Genomic DNA, 22,581 nt, shown 5'->3' with positions numbered 1-22,581 from the left:
ATTTGTCTGGGTAAAAACCTGTCCCCGAGGCACCTTCGGCTCGTCTAAGCCATCACAGAGCTATTTACTAAATGGTGCACTGTGGTAAAAGACCCTAAATGCCACCTAGAGGGTCAGAAACAGTAAAGGCATTAAGCTGAGAGTCATATTTATCAATGGGAAGCCAAAAGAGAAAAACAAAGTAGTCGGTTTTTAAATAAGAGTTTTTAAACAGAAAAACCAGAATTTTTTTTAAACAGTAAGCACACCAGACACATCAAAGTTAAAAGTAGACATTATATTTAAAAACTCATTAAATATCCCACAATCTCAAGAGTACATCCATTGTACAAAGCCATCGACCTGCCAGAAGTTTGATTTTATAAGAAAATTATACCGGTATCTGGTCTATAAATTTAAGGGTATTATGGCAACAATCATCTCAATTCCTCTTTATAATAACTTTCAGAAAATAGGTAATAAAACACCCATTTCACAGAGGAGAATTTCAATAAAACAGCTGAGTGAGCTGTTGTCAACTTTCTCCAAACTCTTAGTTATAGATCAGAACTATTCATTTGAATGCTGGCCCAGAGATTTTTAACCATGTCCTGGGTCATATAAAAACTGTGTTAATATACCAAATATTTAACCTGGAAATAGTAGCATTGTGAAAGCACATAAAGTATTGTGAAATGTGAACATTATCACAAATCAAAGTGCATAAAGTTAAAGGAAATATCACATAGCTGTGAAAAATGTATGAGATTTTGTAAACATAGAAAAGCCTTACAAAGGTGAAAACTATTTTGCAAAATGCAGTTTGATACTCTGTACATAAAGTTTTTAAAGATATAAAGTAATATTAAAGAAGTATTAAACATGTTTTTAAATGTGTAAAAACAAAACACTTCAAGTTTAAGGTATCTTAGAGCTTTCCCTGAGAAGGCAATGGCACCCCACTTCAGTACTCTTGCCTGGAAAATCTCATGGACAGAGGAGCCTGGTAGGCTGCAGTCCATGGGGTCGCTAAGAGTTGGACACAACTGAGCGACTTCCCTTTCACTTTTCACTTTCATGCAATGGAGAAGGAAATGGCAACCCGATCCAGTGTTCTTGCCTGGAGAATCCCAGGGACAGGGGAGCCTGGTGGGCTGCCGTCCATGGAGTCGCACAGAGTTGGACACAACTCAAGCGACTTAGCAGCAGCAGCAGCAGAGCTTCCACGGAGCGAAAAGTGAGAAAGGGTTACAGGGCAAACACTGGAAATTGAGCTTTTTAGGTTTGATTTCCTAAACTGAATAGTGTTTTTACATGGATATTCATCGTTACACTTGGCTCTATGTTTGTATCATTTTCTATACCTGAAAGAGTAGGACGTTAAAAAAAAATTAATGCTAAGAAATGAATAAATTTACAAGTTTAGTTTCTATTGATCAAAGTAGCATTGTATCATTTGCTCATCTTAAAAATTAAGACATCCTGGATTTTTCTTTCTATATTCACATACAAGACTCCTAGGTTTAAAGTAACATTCTGAAATTAAGAGGAAAATCTGGAGGCCTCAAGTCTTTTCTTTTGAGCTGAAAATAAGAAAATGATAAAGAAATAGGAAAATGCCATAACTGCTTTCTCATTTGTGGCAGATTTTTGCTATTGGTTTGATTTTGCTTGGCTTGTACAGTAACTCTCTTATGATCCTTCCCAAGGCAAGTCTATATTTGCATGTGTCTTTTAGATTACTTTCTTCTATTCGGACTTTAATCCTGCCCTTAGAATTCTGAAGTGGGACTGTAAACACCTATTAATCCTTCTTCATTTGATTCCTGCCCTAACCCTAGAACTATGGAAACTCAGAAAAGGAAATTAAGGAAAACTGTTCATCTACATTCTTTCTTGATACTCTGCACCCTTGATACACAAGGTGGTCTGCAGACCAAGGTCATGAGCACCCTCGTTATCATCCAAGAGTATGCTTAAAAAGCAGAATCTTAGACTCTATTCAGGTCTACTAAACCAGAATGGGCATCTGAGAGCTGCCAGTGTTTAATAGGCCCATTCAAGTTTGGAAGAATTGGTCTATAATACCCCCAAGAAGTAACCATGGACTGCCTATGAGGGACAGAAATAAGAGTTATCCAATCTTGATTTATCCTATTTCATTTTCAAGAACTCTTATTAGAAAAATCAACCCTCCTTCCTTCTTTCCTTCTTCATTCTACCCTTCTTCCCTCTCTCCCTTCATCCCTTCTTAGCAAAAAAATATTTGAAAGTTAAGAGACAAGTGTTAGTTGCTCGTTGTGTCCCACTCTTTGCAACCCCATGGACTGTAGCCCGCCAGGTTCCTCTGTCCATGGGATTCTCCAGGCAAGAATACTGGGGTGGGTTGCCATTCCCTTCTCCAGGGGATCTTCTAGACCCAGGGATTAAACCCGGGTCTCCCACAGTGCAAGCGGATTCTTTACCATCTGAGCCACCTCTGAGTGCCTATGTTTCCAGGCTCTAAGGAAGGGGTGAAAAAGCTCCTTCATGGAGCTTACATTGTGCTAGAAGCCTTTTTTCTGTTTCTCAGTTCCTGCCCCTCCCCCCATGCCTAGCCCCAGTCTCTATCCAACCCTACCATTAACAGTAGAATAAACAGAAATGAGATTCATAACCAAGTGCTCCTTGGTTTATGGGTTGAACTCATCGTGTGATTATGAGCAATTAACCAAACTCCATTAAACCAGATTTCAAAATGTAAAATGAAGACAGTATCATCTTCCCCACACGGTTGTTCTATCGATTTATTTACAAACTGCTGAGAAAAGAAGTAAAACAAAGGTGAAGGAGAAAAGGAAAGATACATCCATCTGAAGGCACAGTTCCAAAGAATAGCAAGGAGACATAAGAAACCCTTCCTAAGTGATCAATGAAAAGAAATAGAGGAAAACAATAGAATGGGACAGATTAGAGATCTCTTCAAGAAAATTAGAGATACCAAGGGAAAATTTCATGCAATGACAGGCACAATAAAGGACAGAAACAGTATGGACCTAACAGAAGCAGAAGATATTAATAAGAGGTAACAAGAATACACAGAACAACTATACAAAAAAGATCTTCATGACCCAGATAACCGTGATGGTGTGATCACTCACCTAGAGCCAGACATCCTGGAATGCAAAGTCAACTGCACCCTAGGAAGCATCACTACCAACAGCTAGGGGAAGTGACGGAATTACAGCTGAGCTATTTCAAATCCTAAAAGATGATGCTGTGAAAGTATTGCACTCAATATGCCAGCAATTATGGAAAACTCATCAGTGGCCACAGGACTGGAATACGTCACTGGTCATTGCAATCTCAAAGAAAGGCAATGCCAAAGAACGTTCAAACTGCCACACAATTGCCCTCATTTCACAGGCTTGAAAAGTAATGCTCAAAATTCTCCAAGCTAGACTTCAACAGTACATGAACTGAGAATTTCCAGATGCTCAAACTGGATTTAGAAAAGGAAGAGGAACCAGAGATCAAATTGCCGACATCCGTTTGATTGTAGAAAAAGTGAGAGAGTTCCACAAAAACGTCTACTTCTGCTTCATTGACTATGCCAAAGCCTTTGACTGTGTGGATCACAAAAAACTGTGGAAAATTCTTAAAGGGATGGGAATACAGGCAACCTTATCTGCCTCCTGAGAAATCTCTATGCAGGTCAAGAAGCTACAGTTAGAATGGGACATGAAACAACAGACTGGTTCCAAATTGGGAAAGGAGTATGTAAAGGCTGTATATTGTCAACCTGCTTATTTAACTTATATGCAGAGTACATCATGTGAAATGCCAGCCTGGATGAAGCACAAGCTGGGATCAAGATTGCCAGGAGAAGTTCCAATAACCTCAGATATGCAGATGACACCATCCTTATGTTAGAAAGGAAGAGGAACTAAAGGGCCTCTTAAGGAAGGTGAAAGAGGAGAGTGAAAAAGCTGCCTTAAAACTCAACATTCAGAAAACAAAGATTATGGCATCCGGTCCCATCACTTCACGGCAAATAGAAGAGGAAACAATGAAAACAGTGACAAACTTTATTTTCTTGGTCTCCCAAATCACTGCAGATGGTGACTGCAGCCATGAAATTAAAAGATGCTTGCTCCTTGGAAGAAAAGCTATAACAAACCTAGATAGCATATTAAAGAGCAGAGATATTACTTTGCCAACAAAGCCCCATATAGCTAAATCTATGATTTTTCCAGTAGCCATGAATGGATGTGAGTGTTGGACTATAAAGAAAGCTGAGCGCCAAAGAATGGATGCTTTTGAACTGTGGTGTTAGAGGAGACTCTTGAGAGTGTCTTGGACTGCAAGGAGATCAAACAAGTCAATTCTAAAGGAAATCAACCCTGAATATTCATTGGAAGGACTGATGCTGAAGCTGAAGCTCCAATACTTTGGCCACCTGATTCGAAGAGCTGACTCTTTAGAAAATACCCTGATGCTGGGAAAGAATGAAGGCAGGAGGAGAAGGGTATGGCAGAAGACAAGATGGTTGGATGGGATCACTGACTCAGCGGACAATGAGCTTGAGCAAGCTCTGGGAGATGGTAAAGGACAGGGAAGCCTGGCATGCTGAAGTCCATGGGATTGCAAAGAGTCAGACACAACTGAGGGACTGAACAACAACAACCATCAATCAATCAATTTATTTAAACAATGTATATAAAACCAGTGGCTCACGGTAGTCATCTAACAAATAGGTAGGCACAAGTGTTAACATGGGAGGGGTTTCCATCCAAATCTGCAAGTCTGTCCATTTCCTTTGTTTTCCTTTTCTTCCATCCTCATAGAGTGTATGTTGGTTAAATGCAACCTGTTTGATTCAATGCTTTGGGTCATCTCCTCTCATGTGGAATGAACTGTGTCTTCCACATATGGTTTGTCTGCATTTGTACCTGACTTAGAAGTCAGTGAAACGTGGGACAAAACACATGCTGGGCTTGACCTTCAAAGAATAAATCTGACAGTAAATCACTAGTAGGTGGGCTGAATTTTTAAGCTGCAAACGGTTTGCTAGTTACTAAGTTATTTGATGGCTTGTGGAGGAAAAAGGGAGAACTCCTCTAAATGCAAAGCAGGAAAAATGCAGTTAATTTCACACACTTTTGAATAGAGAACTCTCATGACAAATGGTACTTGTGGCTTTGTTATCTACAAAGAACAGTGTGTATCAAGGAAAAAAGGTTTCAGCTCCAAAGTCTAGAATGTTTATGGCCTGATGAAGCATGCCTGATGGCTTCATTTGAAAATTTCTGTTTTTGTGTTTAGCTGATGAATAATAAAGGTACAATGGCTATGTGGCAAATTGTAAAGATAAATAAAAATATATAGAAGCACTTCTTCTTGTCTATTTAATAGCTGGAAAGATTTAAGAGATCATAAAATATGTGGGAAAACATCTTATTTCAGTAAGCATCTAAGATGTAAAAGCTATCATATCTCTAAGTTCTGACTGAAGAGCCAAAATGGAAAACATTTCTTACATTATGCATGAATGTTTCTTACTTATGTTATCTCACTCTTTGTCATATAGACACAATCTCCAAATTATTTTACTGTGCAAAAAGGCCAAAACTGCTCTTGTACATATGTTTCTGCTGTAACAAAATTATAACTGCATTTGTTTTAGTAAATTCATCAGAGTGAAGATATACTTGAGATACTCAGAAGATAGTTAATTTTCTTTTAACAAAGCAATATATTTCTATCCTTCTTAATATTATTCATCATTAAATGGAACTCATCCCCAGATGACATAAAATTTCTCAATATCTTATTATACATGGATTGCTTTTCTTCTTGCTAAAACTATGTTGATTCAAAAGGGTTGTTTTTAAACTCTGCAATGTGTAAGCAACCCGTGAGCCTGGACATCCAAATGTTATTTTTTTCTGAGAAAACAGTGCACTTCACTTCCTAATACAGAAATTTATTTCTGAATATTTTCAATACAACCTTTTGTACAGGAAATAATCAGGAAAGTCGAAGGCACACAAACATACTCTTTCCACAAAGAATGCGTCTAATAAATCTACAAATTAGACTACATTTCTTTGCAGTAAATTGTAATCCAACTGTCCAGAGTTCATGAACATCATGCCCAGTGGTAAGACAGTGACAGGTAAATGGTGCATTTAGGTCATAAATTTGAGAAGCTTTCAGAAGCAGACACTGCCTTTTAGCTTTGAACATGCAGAATCCTTTGTGAAAGTTAAAAATGTCTACTTTTATGAAGGAATTTTGAAGTTCCTTAGGACTTTAAAGTCTCAGAATGAAATACTTTTTGAAATATGGAAATCATTTAAAACTTCATAAAAGTAAAATCTGCATATTCCAATTTCATTCCGAGAAGCTTCATGCAGTGATTTGGAGCAAAAGAAGACAGCTCTGGGGCTCTTGGGGTGATGTACACTAGCATTTCAATCATGTAACATTTACACTGTGCTCTAGGAGCAGACTAACCTTGTAGCTTTAGTTCGGTGGTAAATGTCACCAGATTAAGTGCCTTTGCATAATCATCATCTTGTAACGCTCTTGAATGATCTTGTAAGATCACTGTCAGCTTTCAGTGTTCAAACGCTCATTCTACATGAGTTAGGATTTGCTTTTAGAATCCACAAGTGAGAAGTGGTTTAATTTTCATATTTCACAACTCTGATTCTCAAGCAATAGGCTCTCAACCCCTTTAACTGCTTGGTGTGGAGCTTATATGTGAATTTGTTTCTAGGTCAATAACTCGAGGTTCAGATTCTGGAAGAAGCTGCAGTTCCAGAAGTCCTGGGCCACTTACTCTGCCAGCTGATCTGAGGCAGCATGGATTAGATCGGTCCATTTCTAAATTTCAGTTACACACTCTATACAACAGGAAGCTGTTACTGGCCTACAATTTCTTTAAGATATTGTACAGGCCCTTGGGTTAACAGTTTTTGAATCTTAAGTATAAAGCATAAGGCGGGGATATTTCAACTGGCAGTTATCAGTTTTAAATGATGGAAACAGTAATTGTTCCAAGAAATAACATAATCATCAATCATGGGGAGTATATGAATCACTGCCTTCCAATACAGAGAACAAACTATGTGTAAGATTCTGTGTATGTTTGTGTGCCAACAGAAGTTTATGTAACAATGAGTTAAACTAACATAAAAAGCCTAGATTCTAAGTGTTGAAAGGTATTTTCAAGCCATATAGTCACACTATCAATCTCTGCTGAATTCCTTCCATCAGTCATAACAGGCAGGTGAGCATACTAGGTGCTCACAGAAGCTTCCTGAATGAAGTAATCTTATTTTACCCTCTAACCTAGCCATCCTAGCCTCCTAGCTTCCAACCTTCAACAGTCATCCCTCTCACTGTGGTCAAACATATTATCAATAAATATCTTAAAAGACATGGAATGAATGTATAATTATTTTTACTCCCATCCAGTTATTATTTACCACACTAGTTATTACTGGATATGGCAACCTCTTTACAAAAAACCACACTAGTATGGAATGAGAATCATGAAGATAAACATAGATGTATCTTGTTGTCAGTTTAACTTAAGGCACTAAATCCTAACTTGGATCTTCCACTAAAACTCTGTAATAAAAGGTTAGAGAATATCACCCTTTGAAATCGAAACTAACAAAACTCAGTGACAATAAATTGAGTGACAATCAGGGAGTTTCAAAATAATCTCAGGATGTAATTCATCTCATGGTTGATTGTATTATCCTTCAAGGTATCTACACTAACTTATAAAGTTTGGTCAGGAAAAATGGAAACATAAACAATATTCCAGAGAAAAACAAATGCTACATATTAGACTTTGATGAAAAACCAAGAAAAAGGCAAAATAATTTACTAAATTCTTTAAGAAGCTGGGGCTGGGTTTTGAAAATATGCCCACATTAAACACTTGTTAAATCAACAGGCAATACTTTATTTAGGGTTTGACAGGAAAATTAGGAATTTAATCACAGAAGCAATTTGTGGTTTTGGATGCAGCTTTCAAGTTAATAAGCAAATGCATTTGTGTTCAAATGCAATGTTTGTTAATATGTTTACTGAAGTGATGAGAATAATTGCAGCCCTTGAAAGAATGAATGCCTGAATTTGCATATTCAATACTTTATCCAAAAATAACTAGTTAGGCTTCAGCAATAATTAGTGAAGATACAAATGAGTTAAATTGTGATGCTGTGTTTTTAAAAATCAAGTTTCTAAAATGTGTTTCATGACAGAGACTCCCACTCATTGATAAATTTTAATCATATATAATAAAAAAAGACAGAAAAAGAGATTAGACCTACACTGGGATTAAAAACAATTTAACTCTTCAGTTTATATAGGTAAAGCCTAGCTCAGATTGACCAGTGATTATCTTTATATTATTCTGAGAAGAATCAAAGAAGATGACTGCTCTTTCTGCCATCTCTGCTTCCATTTCAGCTTTTACTGGCAGCATAGTTCTCATTCTCCTCTGGAGAGGCCACACCTCCCAGGACCCAGGCATGGCCACTGGGACCATTCCTCATTTCAGGCCTTAGACATTAGTTAGGAATACAACTGTGATGCAGTTGATTTAACTAGTGTTTGATCAGTATGTGTTTTCCTTCCTTCTCCCCTCATGACAAAAACATAACAACAACAACAATATGTTAATTTTTCAACTACCACCTTTAATTTCTAAAATCTAACCTCTACATTTCTCCTGGGTTCTGACTACTGACAGTATTAGCTCTGTTTTTATTTCATGTTTTTCTGACACCATTCAGAGCTTTTGGTAACACATTAATAGGAAAGATCTCCTCTTCTTCCAGTTAATATTCTGTGGAGGATATAAGTAGACCTAGGCAGTCATCTTTGCCACTTCAGGGGCAATCTGTCTTAAAACAGAGCCATAAAGAAGGGCTCAATCCAAATTTAAGAATATCCTATAGAACAATCTATAGATTGCTTCTGTTCCTGTGATGCTTCATGACACTCTTGACTCCTGAAATAAAACCTAACCCCAAACTGCCTCTGTTTCCTCCCAGTCCATCGAGTCGGTGATGCCATTCAGCCATCTCATCCTCTGTCATCCCCTTCTGCTCCTGCCCCCAATCCCTGCCAGCATCAGAGTCTTTTCCAATGAGTCAACTCTTCGCATGAGGTGGCCAAAGTACTGGAGTTTCAGCTTTAGCATCAGTCCTTCCAAAGAAATCCCAGGGCTGATCTCCTTCAGAATGGACTGGTTGGGTCTCCTTGCAGCCCAAGGGACTCTCAAGAGTCTTCTCCAACCCCACAGTTCAAAAGCATCAATTCTTCAGCACTCAGCTTTCTTGATAGTCCAACCTCACATCCATACCTGACCACTGGAAAAACAACAGCCTTGACTAGACGGACCTTTGTTGGCAAAGTAATGTCTCTGCTACTTATTACATAAAGCTGGAAAAGAATTATATTCTGGTTGCTTCCTTGTGCTGAGAATAAAACAAAACATTTATAGAAAAGCTGTGGATCCAGCAAGGATCAAAGTAGAGCACTGCTATCCAGCAGAACTTTCTGCAAGCACAGAAATGTCCATTTGTGTGTCCAATACAGTAACTATTAGCTACGTGTGGCTACTGAGAACTTGAAATGAGGCTGCTATGACTGAGGAATTGAATTCTTAGTTGAACTGATTTAAACATATGCAGACACACTTGGCTTCTGGCTACCATACTCGACGGCACAACCTGTTAAGTCTTGAGCCAGACTCAATGTTGTAAACACAAAACCCACCTGGCCCACATTCACATTTAAGGCTTATCATCTTTGGCCTTTACTATGTTTAAAAAGTGACACTCAACAATAGAAATACAGAGATTCAAAAAAAGAAAATTTCTCAATTTTAAACATCTCTTGAAAAGGTTTTGTAGTAGTGGACCAGGATTCCTGGATGATAACAACTAGCCAGTGCTCAGAAGCTCATGGCCACTGGATGGACTTCTGGCTAAATGTGGGACAGTCTCTTGTCATGATTCGATGTGTCTACATGTTATTAAGAGCCGCCTCTTTTGGTCTGTTACTTGCCTGGTCCCCACTGACATTTGCATATTATACCCTGGTCAGTCCAATATGAACCTTGTAATGCTGAATGGCATTAGTTGAAGTGACCAGGGAACTTCCTATATGGGGTCTTTCATCTTAGCAAATGATAGGCATATTTAACCCTATGAGAACTTAGAGAAAATCCTTCCCATTTAAAAAAATGTTATTAATACTTCCTCAGGGCAACCTCTTTCAGCATCATCAGCAATTACGACCAGACTGAATACTAATTAACCTTTAAATACAAGCTTTGGGGCTCAGGCGGGAAGAGGCAAAAGAAAGAATAAAATTCTCAATTAAACCCTAAGATGGGTAATTTCTCTTGAGAATTTCTGAACTTTTAGATTTCTAATATGGCCAATTAAGAGTTCTTTTTACCCAGTGGTATAATAACAAAGACAAGATCTCTCATCAGAAAAGTTTGCCTCAGTCTACAAGACAGGATCTGGGCTTTCAAAAGGATATTCCTTTACAAGACTCTTAGACTTTACTCTGAGTCTTAGAGAATGTGTTTGGGTTGCTTTTAATTTACATTTTCAAGTGAACTGTTAATTTCCTCCTTGATATCTTTCTTTTCCCCTCCCTGCCTCCCTTCCCTCATTATTTCCTCCCTCCCTCCTTTTTCTCTTTCTTATCTATGTGCTTCTATTTATAAATATTTACAAAAACATATCCTTTCTGTAAATTAATGTAAAATATATATTTATCCCCATGTTAGATGGCTCAGATGGTAAAGAATCTGCCTGCAATTCAGAAGACCTGGGTTCAATCCCTGGACTGGGAAGATCCCCTGGAGAATGAAATGGCTATCCACTCCAGTATTCCTGCCTGGAGAATCTGATGGGCAGAGGAGCCTGGTAGGCTACAGTTCATAGGATGGCCAAGAACTGGACACGACTGAGCAACTAACACTGTCTTTCACTTTCAAAGTCATTACCTATTTGCACTATTTATTCATAATTTTTAAAGGATAGCAGAAAATAAGAACCAGCAAGTTTATTTTCTTCTGGAACAGGTAAAGGAAAAACGCAGGATATTATTACTTGGTTGACTATTAAAATCAAAAACTAGGAGAAAAATCAGGCCATAAGTGAAGGTGTTGTCTAAGTAGATGAGGTTATAATTACAACCCACTGTAGTCTATAATCCCATCTACTCATCGGCATAATTACTGATTCAGATAACATGGATAATAAGGAATCATTGCTTATTATAGGAAAACCTAATATTTTCACAGTGAAAAGAGATTTCCTCATGCTTTTTCCAGGTCTCAATTTCTAATAACTCAAAAGTGAAATTTTATACTGGTCATTAGTCTTACCTTCAGAGTAGCTTTAGAGCTATAAAGTGTTTTCTATTTCCCTATAAACCAACTATTTTAAAACAACACCTAGCATGTAAAATTTCTTCATTTATCAAACTTAAAACTGATTAATTAATTTCAGTTATACATCTATTTTCAGGTACAGATTTGTTTTTAAATGCAACATATAGTATCTCAGGACATTTAATAAAACATAAAAAGTTCTGTACAAATGGCAGAACTTTATCAACATTTTATATATGTTATCAGGATTTAAACACATATATCATGTCTATACAATAGCATTTTGTAAATACCTGGTATTTAATTGTATTTACTCTAATTGTAATACACTGACATTAAAATAAGTATCTCATAAATAAACACAACTAAAAGATATTTCTGAATTTCTAAGCTCAAGACTTCTTGAGGTTTGATTAAACTTTACCAACATAATTAATCTATTCATTTAGAAATAAAATCCTATGTGACTATATGTTATAGCTTGACAAGTTTTCAGCTGAACACATTCATCACCAAATTATTCACAAGATAAAATGCCAGGAAATAACTTTACTAACAACCAAAAAAAAAAAAAAAACCAGCCCACACATGAGTCATTCACATTGATTCTTTAAAATATTTACAGTCATAACTAAAAGGATAATATTCCACTTCACAGAGAAACAAACAGATGCATTTAGAAAGTGTTAGAATTGTCCTACAAAAACGCTGGTGAAAACTTTTCCAGGATAATTTCCTATTAAGTGGATCTGTTCATTTTCCCTCCAAAGAAGAAAATATTTCCACCTGTTGCATGTACTGTGTCTGATTAACTGAAGAAGCTCATAAAATAGCTTTTTGTTTGATTTTAATCATGTTGACAACTTTTCTTATTTCTATAGGTTAAGGAAGAGACAGAGAGAAGAAACTCTTCTATCACCTCAGCCAATTCTGACCAGTAACCAGGATCATTACAATTACTATGTTGAAAATACTCAACAGGTGCTCAATATATATGCTGTTGAGTACTGTTGACAGAAACTGACCTTTACTTGCAAGTGCAAAAATACAAAGGTCTACCTTAGAAAGTAGGGAAAACCATTAGACCATTCAGGTATGACCTAAATCAAATCCCTTATGATTATACAGTGGAAGTGAGAAATAGATTTAAGAGAATAGATCTAATAGAGTGCCTGATGAACTATGGATGAAGGTTCACGACATGGTACAGGAGACAGAGATTAAGACCATCCCCATGGAAAAGAAATGCAAAAAAGCAAAATGGCTGTCTTGGGAGGCCTTACAAAGAGCTGTGAAAAGAAGAGAAGTGAAAAGCAAAGGAGAAAAGGAAAGATATAAGCATCTGAATGCAGAGTTCCAAAGAATAGCAAGAAGAGGTAAGAAAGCCTTCCTCAGCGATCAATGCAAAGAAATAGAGGAAAACAACAGAATGGGAAAGACTAGAGATCTCTTCAAGGAAATTAGAGATAGCAAGGGAACATTTCATGCAAAGATGAGCTCACTAAAGGACAGAAATGGTCTGGACATAACAGAAGCAGAAGATATTAAGAAGAGGTGGCAAGAATACACAGAAGAACTATAAAAAAAAGATCTTCATGACTAAGATAATCACGATGGTGTGATCACTCATCTAGAGCCAGACATCCTGGAATGCGAAGTCAAGTGGGCCTTAGAAAGCATCACTACGAACAAAGCTAGTGGAGGTGATGGAATTCCAGTTGAGCTATTTCAAATCCTGAAAGACGATGCTGTGAAAGTGCTGCACTCAATATGCCAGCAAATTTGGAAAACTCAGCAGTGGCCATAGGACTGGAAAAGGTTAGTTTTCATTCCAATCCCAAAGAAAGACAATGACAAAAAAATGCTCAAACTACTGCACAATTGCACTCATCTCACATGCTAGTAAAGTAATGCTCAAAATTCTCCAAGCCAGGCTTCAGCAATACGTGAACCATGAACTTCCTGATGATCAAGCTGGTTTTAGAAAAGGCAGAGGAACCAGAGATCAAATTGCCAACATCCGCTGGATCCTGGAAAAAGCAAGACAGTTCCAGAAAAACATCTATTTCTGCTTTGTTGACTATGCCAAAGCCTTTGACTGTGTGGATCACAATAAACTGTCGAAAATTCTGAAAGAGATGGGAATACCAGACCACCTGACCTGCCTCTTGAGAAACCTATATGCAGGTCAGGAAGCAACAGTTAGAACTGGACATGGAACAACAGACTGGTTCCAAACAGGAAAAGGAGTATGGCAAGGCTGTATATTGTCACCCTGCTTAACTTATTCACAGAGTACATCATGAGTACATCATCATGCTTCCTCCTGGCCTGGAGGAAGCACAAGCTGGAATCAAGATTGCCAGGAGAAATATCAGTAACCTCAGATATGCAGATGACACCACCCTTATGGCAGAAAGTGAAAAGGAGCTAAAAAGCCTCTTGATGAAAGTGAAAGTGGAGAGTGAGGGACTTGGCTTAAAGCTCAACATTCAGAAAACCAGGATCATGGCATCTGGTCCCATCACTTCATGGGAAATAGATGGGAAAACAGTGGAAACAGTGTCAGACTTTATTTTGGGGGGCTCCAAAATCACTGCAGATGGTAATTGCAGCCATAAAATTAAAAGATGCTTACTCCTTGGAAGGAAAGTTATGACCAACCTAGATAGCATATTCAAAAGCAGAGACATTACTTTGCCAACATAGGTCCGTCTAGTCAAGGCTATGGTTTTTCCAGTGGTCATGTATGGATGTGAGAGTTGGACTGTGAAGAAAGCTGAGTGCCGAAGAATTGATGCTTTTGAACTGTGGTATTGGAGAAGACTCTTCAGAGTCCCTTGGACTGCAAGGAGATCCAACCAGTCCATTTTGAAGGAGATCAGTCCTGGGTGTTCATTGGAAGGACTGATGCTGAAGCTGAAACTCCAATATTTTGGCCACCTCATGCAAAGAGTTGACTCATTGGAAAAGACTCTGATGCTGGGAGGGATTGGGGGCAGGAGGAGAAGGGGACAACAGAGGCTGAGATGGCTGGATGGCATCACTGACTCGATGGACATGAGTCTGAGTGAACTCCGTGAGTTGGTGATAGACAGGGAGGCCTGGCGTGCTGCAATTCATGGGGTCGCAAAGAGTCGGACATGACTGAGCAACTGAACTGAACTGAAGTCAACTGAACTGAACCTTCTAACCTAAGACTGACCCAAGTTAATAATGATTGTTCGCTACTATTATCGACATGGGTAAAGAGAACAACAGGAGTTCAATAAGATCTACATCACTACTCAAAACACTAAGAATTTCATTAATAAAGGCTGAAGTCTGCTTGTTCTTCAGGTTACAGAAAAGGTTTTGCCAAGCGAAGTTGATTGCAAACAGGGAGTTTGAGACAAATGCTTGCAGTACTCAAAAGAGCATGCTGTTTTCAAGGTGCCTCAGGCACTTTCTCATAACCATTTAAATAAAAGCAGCATATCCTGGTTATAAATAATTCATCTCTTCATTAATGTGGGTCCCCTGAGAACCCTAAAAGTTAAAAATCGTTAATCCTGTATTATTTAATAAAGTATATACCCATCACGTCCAAATAAACTATCATCACCTCACCAAATATTATATTTTTATCTTAAGGTGATGAGAGTTCAGGTTTTTTTTCTTTCTTTTTTTCCTTATACCTTTCTGTGTTGCTGGAAGGTTTCTAGTGAACAAGTTATTATTTATATTATTTGAAAAATGTATACTTTCACATGAGAAAAATACAATAAAATTTATTTTCTCTTCAAAAATAGTTAGTATGACTTTAGTAGGAATGTATTTTATTCTTCTACACTGTATGAACCTTCTAATGCATATTCAGTAAAATAATAAAGGAAGATGGATAGATGCTATTACCTTTTTCTAAAACTGTGATTGCTACATACTTTTACAACATATTTAATTTCATCCCTACAATGGATGTGTTCCCAAAAACTACATGTAAATCCAAGTTTATACATTAATTTCTACCACAATTCAATGAAAAGACATTGCTTATTTAAGAGACTCTATCATGTTTTCTTTAATCAATAATTCTTACTGTAAAGTAAACAATCAATCAAATATACAAAATATGAACCCAAATGTTTAGGTATGACTGTTGAATATAGCTTCATGTATTATAACTTACTGATAGCATAAGTATACTGAAGCAAAAAAATAAGTTCATAGTTGTCAAATTGCCTTTTTTTAATATGGATTTTCAAACTTTCCACTGTACCTGTAATGAGGTGAAGGATTGCCTCGTGCTTCACAATTTAAAGTTATTTTTTTATCCTCTGAGCCAACAGGAAAAATGCTGTTGCTGGGTTCTTTGACAAACACTGGGCCCTGTAAGAGCAGCTCACCTATATGGGTAGAAGACATCCAAAAAATAATCATAATAAGTAAAAGGTACTGTACCAGCTGCACACTAGAATTAAAGAAGAAAAGCAACCAACCAGTGACTCTAGTGCTGTTTTTAAAAAAAGGGAAGCAGACACTGCTTCTTCCCTTATCCACAAAGATGCTCTGTAGGCACTACTTTGTTTACAAGGCATCACTGAAGCTGTCCTTGCAACCTAGTAACACTTCTAAGAAAATGAAAATTACTATCAAAACCACTGTCATATTAATAAGATTACTTAAAAGAATAAATAAGGCTGTACTAATCACTTTTTATAATATAAATTCTACCTAAATGATCATTGGTGAATTACCTGGTCTAGGAAGTCTTTCTATCATAAGCCTCTTTACAAAACTAAAGCTGTATTCAAAACCACTTGAATCCCTGAGTATTGCCTTTCTCATAATACTTGCCATGCATGCAAATCTGAGTGTTGACAATGTTATTTTGCATTCCGACCTCAAAACGCTCAATATTTGGTAGGATTTCCATTTGATTACTAGCAAATTGAAGAGAAGGATACAACACTGAACAAGTGTCCTTTAAAAAGTGCTTTTACTTTTGTTAAGAGAACTTGAACTTTCTGAGAATTTCCACATATACACAAATAGAAACCTGTGTCTTTGTATGATGAATTCAGAAAGGAAAGAAATAATGCCATCACCAACAGCTTATGCCACTGCAATTGTATAATCATTGGCAGAGCATTCTGAAAACAAACACATTCACAGGAAAAAATAAAAACACAACCAAATTCCTTACTCCTATCTTGAAATGCTCAGTAAAACTGCAGGAAAAAATAAATAAATAACCAGACTAGGAGACAAAGAGAACCTCTGAAGAGATGACAAAGAAAATTAAATGGAAAAGCATTCAAGCCTAGAAACAATTTAGGCTACCTAAGAAGTAACAGCATTATAACATTAACAAAAAATTTCCCATATTAACAGGAATAGTAAAATAACACACTGCTGAAAATAATCATTGAAATGATGAAAAAGCCACAATGAAAGCCACCATGTGAATTCTATGTGTCCACCTCTGTTCTTTAACTTTCACAGTGCTTTGTAAGGTAAGTACTGTAATTATTCCCAATGTACAGAAGAGAAGTGTTGAGTCCAAAAGTGGGTGCATGAAACAGGAAAGTACACACAGCTGTTCAGAATGTGCAGTTGATGATAGAAATGGCAGTCTGGGGACTGTGCAGTCAAACTTCAAACTTTGGCTAACTCTGAGCCCTCTTCTACGGAAACAAAACCACACAGTTAACCCTTACTATGGCCCACAAAGAATGATCATCTCTGGTACATCTCATTTTTCTTCCAAGGATGAGTTGCAGGAAGTGGAACTGTTCTTTGAATCTCTTAAGGCCCAAGGATCATATCGAGATAGATTTCAAATTATTCTGGAAACCATATCCCAAAATATAAAGTGGCTGGAGAAGAACCTTCCCACCCTGAGGAAATGGCTACTGATAACTACTTAAATGGTCAATAGAAAGAGCACATCAGATGCTGTGTCTGTGGGAAGTGGGCTGAGCTCAAGCCAATGTTTCAGATAGTTTAACCTGTAAGACGGAGAAGGCGAAGGCACCCCACTCCAGTACTCTTGCCTGGAAAATCCCATGGACGGAGGAGCCTGGGTAGGCTGCGGTCCATGGGCTCACAAAGAGTCGGACACGACTGAGCGACTTCACTTTCACTTTTCACTTTCATGCATTGGAGACGGAAATGGCAACCCACTGCAGTGTTCTTGCCTGGAGAATCCCAGGGACAGGGGAGCCTAGTGGGCTGCCATCTATGGGGTCACACAGAGTCGGACACGACTGAAGTGACTTAGCAGCAGTAGCATGGCCCACAATGATTTAAGAAAGTCACAGGTTGTCCTCAGAAGTCCCTGGTTTTTATTTATATATGTAAGGGGAAAATGTCACAAGGGGGAAGGAAAAAAGTCTTACTTTTCCTTTGGACAATCTCCAGAAGAAAGGGATTTTGAAACAGGTACTAAACAAATAGCTCTTAATTAAAAAGAGCCAATGCTGTCATCTTCTTGAATCTTCCCCCTCAGTTTATTGCATAAAAGTAAAAAAAAAAAAAGGTATCATTAATATTTACTGTCTTAGAAATTTGAATATATTTCCATCTGTTACAATGTCTGCCTATAAATATTTACAAAAAAGATAGATTGTTTCATAGTATTTTTTCTAGCGCAATGGCTTCTGAATATTTTGAGTGGCATATATTTTACTCATTTAGAAGATGGTATAGCAGTGTTGTCCTGACCAACTGATGTTTGCAGGGCTTGAAAGCAATACTATATTAACATAATAGTGTATGTTTGAAGCCAACGGGTAAGTTGGGGAAGGAAACCAACAAAAGGAAAATTGGGTATACACCAAAAGGGTGATTTCAATGAAAAAGACAGGTGTTTTTAGAGAATCGACTTACAGTTACTAGGGTGAAGAGGGGTAAGAATAGATTGGGAGTTTGGGACTGATATGCACACACTGCTATATTTAAAAAGATAACCAACAGGACATACTGCTAAAGGAAGATAAATAGAGGTTTCTTTTTTTAAAAATTTTCCTACAAGTGACCACAATGAAAACACAAACATCGTAATTTAGTAAAAGTCAAATTCCCAAATGATGTTCTAATTCTGCTCCAGAGACTGCTATTAATTTAAGGTGACAGTATTAAATAATTAAAAGCATTTCTTTCTGAGACCCTTTTGAAAGAGGGGTGACAATAGCAAATTTGCTAACATTTATGAGCCAGGCACTGTACTCAGACATTTACAAGCCTGTCTCCCTTATTCCCAGGCTGCATTTGCCCCACTGCCTACTTTATGAGGTCCAGCTGCACCATCATCCTTGTCTTTGGCTCTCAGACACCCTGAACTTTGGGTTGACCTTTCTTCTTATTCTTGTGGTCTGGTTTCCTTTAGTCATTCAGAACAGAGCATAAATGTCATCTTCTCAACTTAAATAAGACTGCCCCTCCCCCAACTATGTCATGACTCACCCCTCACTTCCACCAGTCACAGACATCAGCTGTGTATCTCACTATCTATAAATATTAGACACATTTATATAAGTGCTTGCCGTTTATTTTGTATCTAATTCATTGCTGCTCCTCTAACTCCTAGAGCATGGCAGCTATTCAATATCTGTCTGCTGAACGGATGATTAAGATGAAGAAATTCTCGTAATAACTCAACATAAGACAGATATTATTTTACAGCTGGTGAATGATAAAGTTAAGGTTTTAATTCCATAGTTTATATTCTCACCTTATAGTTGTTTAGCCTCCCCAGACGAAATGAGACCCAGAGAGGGTAAATAACCAACCACGGTAACACAGTTTTTGGCTGAGAAACCTGGGATCACAGCTGGGTGATCATATTCTTGGTTTGTTTCTCTTTCCATTTAACTACACTGTTCTAAATAGGGTCAAAGGTGAAAACTAACCATCAGCTTGCTTTGTCAACTTCAGTATTTCCTGATGGTGGTCTTCCCAGGTGGTGCTAGTGGTAAAGAAGCTGTCTGCAATGCAGGAGACATGGGTTCGATCATTGGGTCAGGAAGATCTGGAGAAGGAAATGGCAACCCACTCTAGTAGTCTTGCCTGCGAAATCTCGTGGACAGAGTAGCCTGGCAGGTTACCGTCCATAGGGTCACAAAGAGTTGGACACAACTGAGCAACTGAGCACACAACATTTCCTGATGACACACTAGAGTTACAAGCTTCTGAGGCACATGCCGGGCACTTTTGAAATTTAAGGCTCCTAAAGGCATTTCAGACCACCAGCAGCCACTCCAGAGTCTCCAATGACTCCTAAAATGTAAGTGCAAATAATAATCAAACATGACAGGTTGGTTCATGCTTTACATTCAGAAAAGAGACAAAGGCCACTCAATCTTGTTTCCCCGGAATGAAATCGGTGATGAGAGATGCTGGGTTATAATATTCTAGTCTCCCGCTAGCAATACAAGCTTAAAAGGAAAAAAATTCTGAGGTCTTCACTAACCTAAAGGAAATTATCCAACAGTTTCTTCAAAGCTAATTTTGATCCTCCAAAGGACAAAACCTTGACTATTCACACGTAACCAGCAGAAAGCAGTTTGACTGAAAACAGAAGGGGGCTTCATGCCTAACTAAAGGGATTCAATGTAACATTTGGATTGATGCTAAACTTTACTTTTTGTGACAGGAGCATTTTTTTTTGATATGTTGGCCTGGCTTCCAAGCTCCATTTTAAGTTTACAACCTAAAATAAAGGGCATATAACATTTCCAAATGGGACTAATAAGTCGAAAAATCTAATCCTGAGGTGGTTTTTTTCTCCCCAAACACCCAGAGGCTACAAGGAATAACTGCCTTTGAATGTAAGTACAAGCTTTATGAGCTCCTAAGGTAATATCACTAAAAGATCAAACTGTGGCAAATCAATTCTAATGGTCATACTCTATACAATTTTTATGAAGAATGACAGAGAGAAACAGACAAAGGCTTGCAGGCAGTTGCATTACTTTTACTAGAAGAAATGAAAATCCTAAAAGACTGCAATGTTACTCCTGAAATTCACACAGAAAAGGAAAGCATATTCCCCATTTCCCCTTGCAGACTTGTACCATAGCTACACAGCACAATACAGGAGGAAATGAAGGTCAATCCAACAGGGAGTTAGGATGGTAGTGCTATTTAAGGAAGAATTTAAGAGACAGTAGATCTAGAAAGGAATTTTCAATGTACTTAAAAGAGATACCCAACCCAAAGAGAAGGATGTCTAGTGCAAGTCAGAGAAAGGAAAAAAATATATGCCACCAACGATACAAGATCTATAACAAGCCCTATTATTCCACAGGGAAGGGAATTTAAGATGGAAAGAAGCACTTTGTAGCAGTGGGACATCACCATTGATTTTGGCATTGGTGGCTTACAGCTAGGAAATGCTAGGGAAAAAGGCAAAAAATGATTGAAATACAATCTCGACAATATTCTTCCAAAGTCAGGAAAGGCAAAAAATTTCAATAAGATAATTTATTTCTTTAACAAATATCTGAATGCCAGACATGTGCTCCACATGAAAAATTAGCTGTGGCCGATGATGTCGGCTGTCTACTCAACAGTTCCTCCGCAACTGTTTTCCCCGCCAACAGAACCTGCCTCTCACCTGAGATATGAAAAGCACCAGATATGTTGCCTTTCCAGATCTCTGCAGTTTCTGACTGGGGAGCAGGGCAGACAGCGGGGATTAACTTATGAGACCAGGAACAACGACAAAGGGGTACATTAGTTTGCTACATCTGCCGTAACAGAGTACCACAAACTGGGTTGTTTAATAAACAGAACTTAACTCATCTCACAGTCTGGAGAGTAGGATTTTGAAATCAAGGTGTGGGCAGGGCTGAATTCTTTGGAGGGCCCTAAAATGAGTTCCAGGCCCACCTCCTTGGCTTGCAGCTGGCCACCTTCTCCCTGTGTCTCTTTACCACATCTTCCCTCTGCGTGAGTCTTTATGCCTGAATTCTAACACTGCCCCCCCTTAATAAGGATACAGTCATAATGGATTAGGGTCCACCCTGAAGATCTCATCTTCAAAAATGATATCTGCAATGACCCTGTGTCCAAATAAGGTCACATTATGAGGTCCTAAGGATTAGAGCTTCAACATACAAATATTCAGGCGATATAATTCAACCAGTAACAAGTGAAGTGAAAGTTGCTCAGTCGTATCCACTCTTTGCGACCCCATGGACCATACAGTCCATGAAATTCTCTAGGCCAGAATACTGGGGTAGGTAACCTTTCCCTTCTCCAGGGGATCTTCCCAACCCAGGGATCGAACCCAGGTCTCCCACATTGCAGGCGGATTCTTTACCAGCTAAGCCACAACAGGTAGAGGAAAATCTGCTAGGATCTTCTAGAAAAGAGCCCTCACATCCTTGAGCTCTTGAAGCAACATGAACTACGTTAACTCTAAACATTGTGTGCTGGGAAAATAAGCCTTTAATGCATTGCTGCCACCTGGAGCTGAACTTACTGTCACCCACACACTAAAAAAAGGGGGGTAAGACAATACAGTATACTTTAGATGAGAAAGGCTAATAAAATGCTTATGAAGAATAGCCAATTCATCCATTTTTTTTAATACAAGGTTAATTTTATTTTTTCTTTTTTTTTTTTTAAATTTTAAAATCTTTAATTCTTACATGCGTTCCCAAACATGAACCCCCCTCCCACCTCCCTCCCCACAACATCTCTCTGGGTCATCCCCATGCACCAGCCCCAAGCATGCTGCACCCTACGTCAGACATGGACTGGCGATTCAATTCTTACATGATAGTATACATGTTAGAATTCCCATTCTCCCAAATCATCCCACCCTCTCCCTCTCCCTCTGAGTCCAAAAGTCCGTTATACACATCTGTGTCTTTTTTCCTGTCTTGCATACAGGGTCGTCATTGCCATCTTCCTAAATTCCATATATATGTGTTAGTATACTGTATTGGTGTTTTTCTTTCTGGCTTACTTCACTCTGTATAATCGGCTCCAGTTTCATCCATCTCATCAGAACTGATTCCAAATGAATTCTTTTTAACGGCTGAGTAATACTCCATTGTGTATATGTACCACAGCTTTCCTATCCATTCATCTGCTGATAGACATCTAGGTTGTTTCCATGTCCTGGCTATTATAAACAGTGCTGCGATGAACACTGGGGTACATGTGTCTCTTTCAATTCTGGTTTCCTC

At 38.1% G+C, this 22,581-nt stretch overlaps 1 protein-coding gene across 1 annotated transcript in view; it reads right to left on the bottom strand.

The window, feature by feature from the left end:
• CNTN3 (contactin 3) overlaps nucleotides 1-22,581 on the bottom strand; it is a 293,100-nt gene that overhangs the window by 247,513 nt on the left and 23,006 nt on the right. Inside the window, exon 2 of the mRNA XM_018038478.1 lies at nucleotides 15,660-15,786. Within this exon, the coding sequence (XP_017893967.1) occupies nucleotides 15,660-15,786 (127 nt within the window). The remainder of the gene's footprint in view (nucleotides 1-15,659; nucleotides 15,787-22,581) is intronic.

This window comes from Capra hircus, chromosome 22, assembly GCF_001704415.2.
Source record: "Capra hircus breed San Clemente chromosome 22, ASM170441v1, whole genome shotgun sequence".
Lineage (NCBI taxonomy): Eukaryota > Metazoa > Chordata > Mammalia > Artiodactyla > Bovidae > Capra > Capra hircus.
This window is presented reverse-complemented; position numbering and strand designations above follow the sequence as displayed.